The sequence below is a fragment of the Chiloscyllium plagiosum genome, chromosome 39 (genome assembly GCF_004010195.1).
Source record: "Chiloscyllium plagiosum isolate BGI_BamShark_2017 chromosome 39, ASM401019v2, whole genome shotgun sequence".
In the NCBI taxonomy this organism is placed as follows: Eukaryota; Metazoa; Chordata; class Chondrichthyes; order Orectolobiformes; family Hemiscylliidae; genus Chiloscyllium; species Chiloscyllium plagiosum.
Window position 1 is genome coordinate 17,406,669 of NC_057748.1, and position 2,368 is coordinate 17,409,036.

At 48.2% G+C, this 2,368-nt stretch overlaps 2 protein-coding genes across 5 annotated transcripts in view; both read left to right on the top strand.

Moving 5' to 3' along the window:
* Window positions 1–696, top strand: part of LOC122542026 (phosphomannomutase 1-like) — a 33,425-nt gene extending 32,729 nt beyond the window's left edge. The window contains exon 7 of the mRNA XM_043679316.1: window positions 675–696. Coding sequence (XP_043535251.1) covers window positions 675–696 — 22 coding nt within the window. The remainder of the gene's footprint in view (window positions 1–674) is intronic.
* Window positions 1–2,368, top strand: part of polr3h (polymerase (RNA) III (DNA directed) polypeptide H) — a 20,208-nt gene that overhangs the window by 453 nt on the left and 17,387 nt on the right. Inside the window, exons 1-2 of one of the 4 annotated variants that reach the window (XM_043679880.1) lie at window positions 83–327; window positions 1,291–1,426. In XM_043679880.1, coding sequence (XP_043535815.1) covers window positions 1,316–1,426 — 111 coding nt within the window. In that variant the 5' untranslated portion in view covers window positions 83–327; window positions 1,291–1,315. Of the gene's footprint in view, window positions 1–82; window positions 328–596; window positions 619–1,290; window positions 1,427–2,368 lie in introns of those variants that run through there. The other 3 variants (XM_043679881.1, XM_043679879.1, XM_043679878.1) reach the window with 3 other exon arrangements.

The following is a 2,368-nucleotide window of genomic DNA, read 5'->3' on the forward strand; positions in this document are numbered from 1 at the left end:
GGGGGGACCCGGGGCCGGGGGGCCGGAGCCGGGGCCCGGGGGTGGGAGCGGGGGCCCGGGGGTCGGAGCCGGGGGCCTGGGGCCGGAGTAACTCTCTCCTGCTCGTACTCAGACCCTGAGCCTCATTCCTCCCTCCCACATCTTTGACTGACCTGAGCTTGTGGTAACTTCAATCAGTTTGTGGGGGACGTTTCTTGAAACTGCCAGTAAATCTGGGGCTGACCGCCAGCACATTGCCCAAAGCACCTCGTTCCGACTCGTCCTTTAGTGAATACATCTCAAACTCTGCAAAAGCTGCACTTGTGTAGCGCCTTTCAAGATCTCAGGGTAACCCCAAATGCTTCACATCCAATGAGATCCTCACCCCCGCCTCTTTGGTCTCAGCCTCAGCTCATTTGCTGCTGAAATCCTCATTTCTACCTTTACTCCAGTGCACTCCCAACTTATCACCCACATTGTACCTTTGTTCCTTTGAGTTTATCCAAAACTGCTGCTCCTTTCAACTTGCACTGAGTGTGTAAAGAGCAATGTGTTGTAAATCAGAAACAAAAACAGAAATTGCTGGAAAAGATCAGATCTGGTAGCATCCGTGGAGTGAAATCAGTGCTAAAGTTTCAGGTTGAGTGACCCTGCATTCCTTTTTTCCTATCACTCCTGTGCTTACTGACATCCAGATGGCTTTGGGGCAAGGAATGAATTCAATTAGGATGAGGTTTTTAAAATATTACATTTCTATGTGGCCTTGCCCTGCTTTCTACCTAATCCTCCCTAATGCCACAAACCTACGAGGTACCTGCACTTCTCCAGTTCTGACCCTTTGACGATCCCTGGTTTTAATCACTTCACTGTTGACGGCTGAGTCTTTAGGAGTCTGGGCCTCAACCACTCTCACCCGCACCCAAAGCCTCTCTGCCTCCCTCTATTCCTTTGAGACACCCCTGAAAGAATTTGGTCTCTTGTTCCAATATATCCTCAGTATCAAATTTTGTTTGGTAACTGCTCCTGCGAAGTGCCTTGGGACTTTTGCCATAATAAAGGTGCCAAATCAGTGCACGTAAGGTGGTCCTTTCCATAACGAGTTACATACATCTCACTCATTTGCCAGTGGTGCAGCTGGATGTACAGCGTAGTGTGACTTAAGTAGATTGTTGGTTAATCGCACCATGACTTAATCTTGTATATCGATAAGACTTTTTATCAATAGTCCTTGTTACTATAGGAACTAACTTCCTGACTCTTGCTTTTCCCAATTATATGAACAATGTTTGAATGGTTTCTCCTCTTCCACAGTGTGTTGATCCTGCCTTCTCGCAGCATGTTTGTCCTGGTGGAGATGGTGGATACTGTGCGGATCCCGCCCTGGCTTTTCGAAAGGAGGCTAAATGACGCCATAGCTGAAGAGCTGAACAAAAAACTGGCAAATAAGGTGGAAAACCTCTTGTTAAAGCTGCAACCAGACTGATTCGCTTCCTGTCAGTTCTTTTGTTCTTTTATGGGTGTGGGTATTGCTGGGCATTACCATCCCTAGTTGCCCTGGAGAAGGTGGTGGTGAGCTGCCTTGTTGAACTGCTGCTGTCCATTTGGTGTAGGGTGTTTGCTGTCAGGGAGTGAATTCCAGGATTTTGACCCACTGAAGGAACAGTGATATATTTCTATGTCAGGATGGAGGGGATGGTGAGTGGCTTGGAGGGAGAACTTGCAGGGGGTGGTGTTCCCCTGCATCTGCTACCCTTGTCCTTCTAGATGGTAATGGTCGTGGGTTTGGAAGGTGCTGTCAAAAGAGCCTGTGAGAGCACCTGATTCCATGTGGGACTTTGAAAGCTGACCTTGATGAGGTAGCAGTCAACATTGATTAAGTTAATGCAGTGGTTGTACATATGGAGTGCTGGATTGAATTTGACTGGGTGCCATACAGAGCTTTATTAAAAATATGAAAGCCCTTGAATTTGTGAGAAATGGCAGTGGAGTGTTCAGGCTATGGCAGCACAGAACCAAACAATTAGGCTCATCAAGATTAGATTAGATTCCCGACAGTGTGGAAACAGGCCATTCGGCCCAACAAGTCCACACCGACCCTCCAAAGACTAATCCACCCAGACCCATTCCCCTTCATTTACCCCTGCCTAATGCCCCTAACACTCTGGGCAATTTAGCGTGGCCAATTCACCTAACTCTGACTCTGCCACTCCCATAGGCAGCGTATTCCATGCCCCCACCACTTGGAAGACTTGGAAGAGGGAGTCGAAGGGTGGGTCAGTAAATTTGCAGATGATACGAAGATTGGTGGAGTTGTGGATAGTGAGGAGGGCTGTTGTCGGCTGCAAAGGGACTTAGATATGATGCAGAGCTGGGCTGAAGAGTGGCAGAT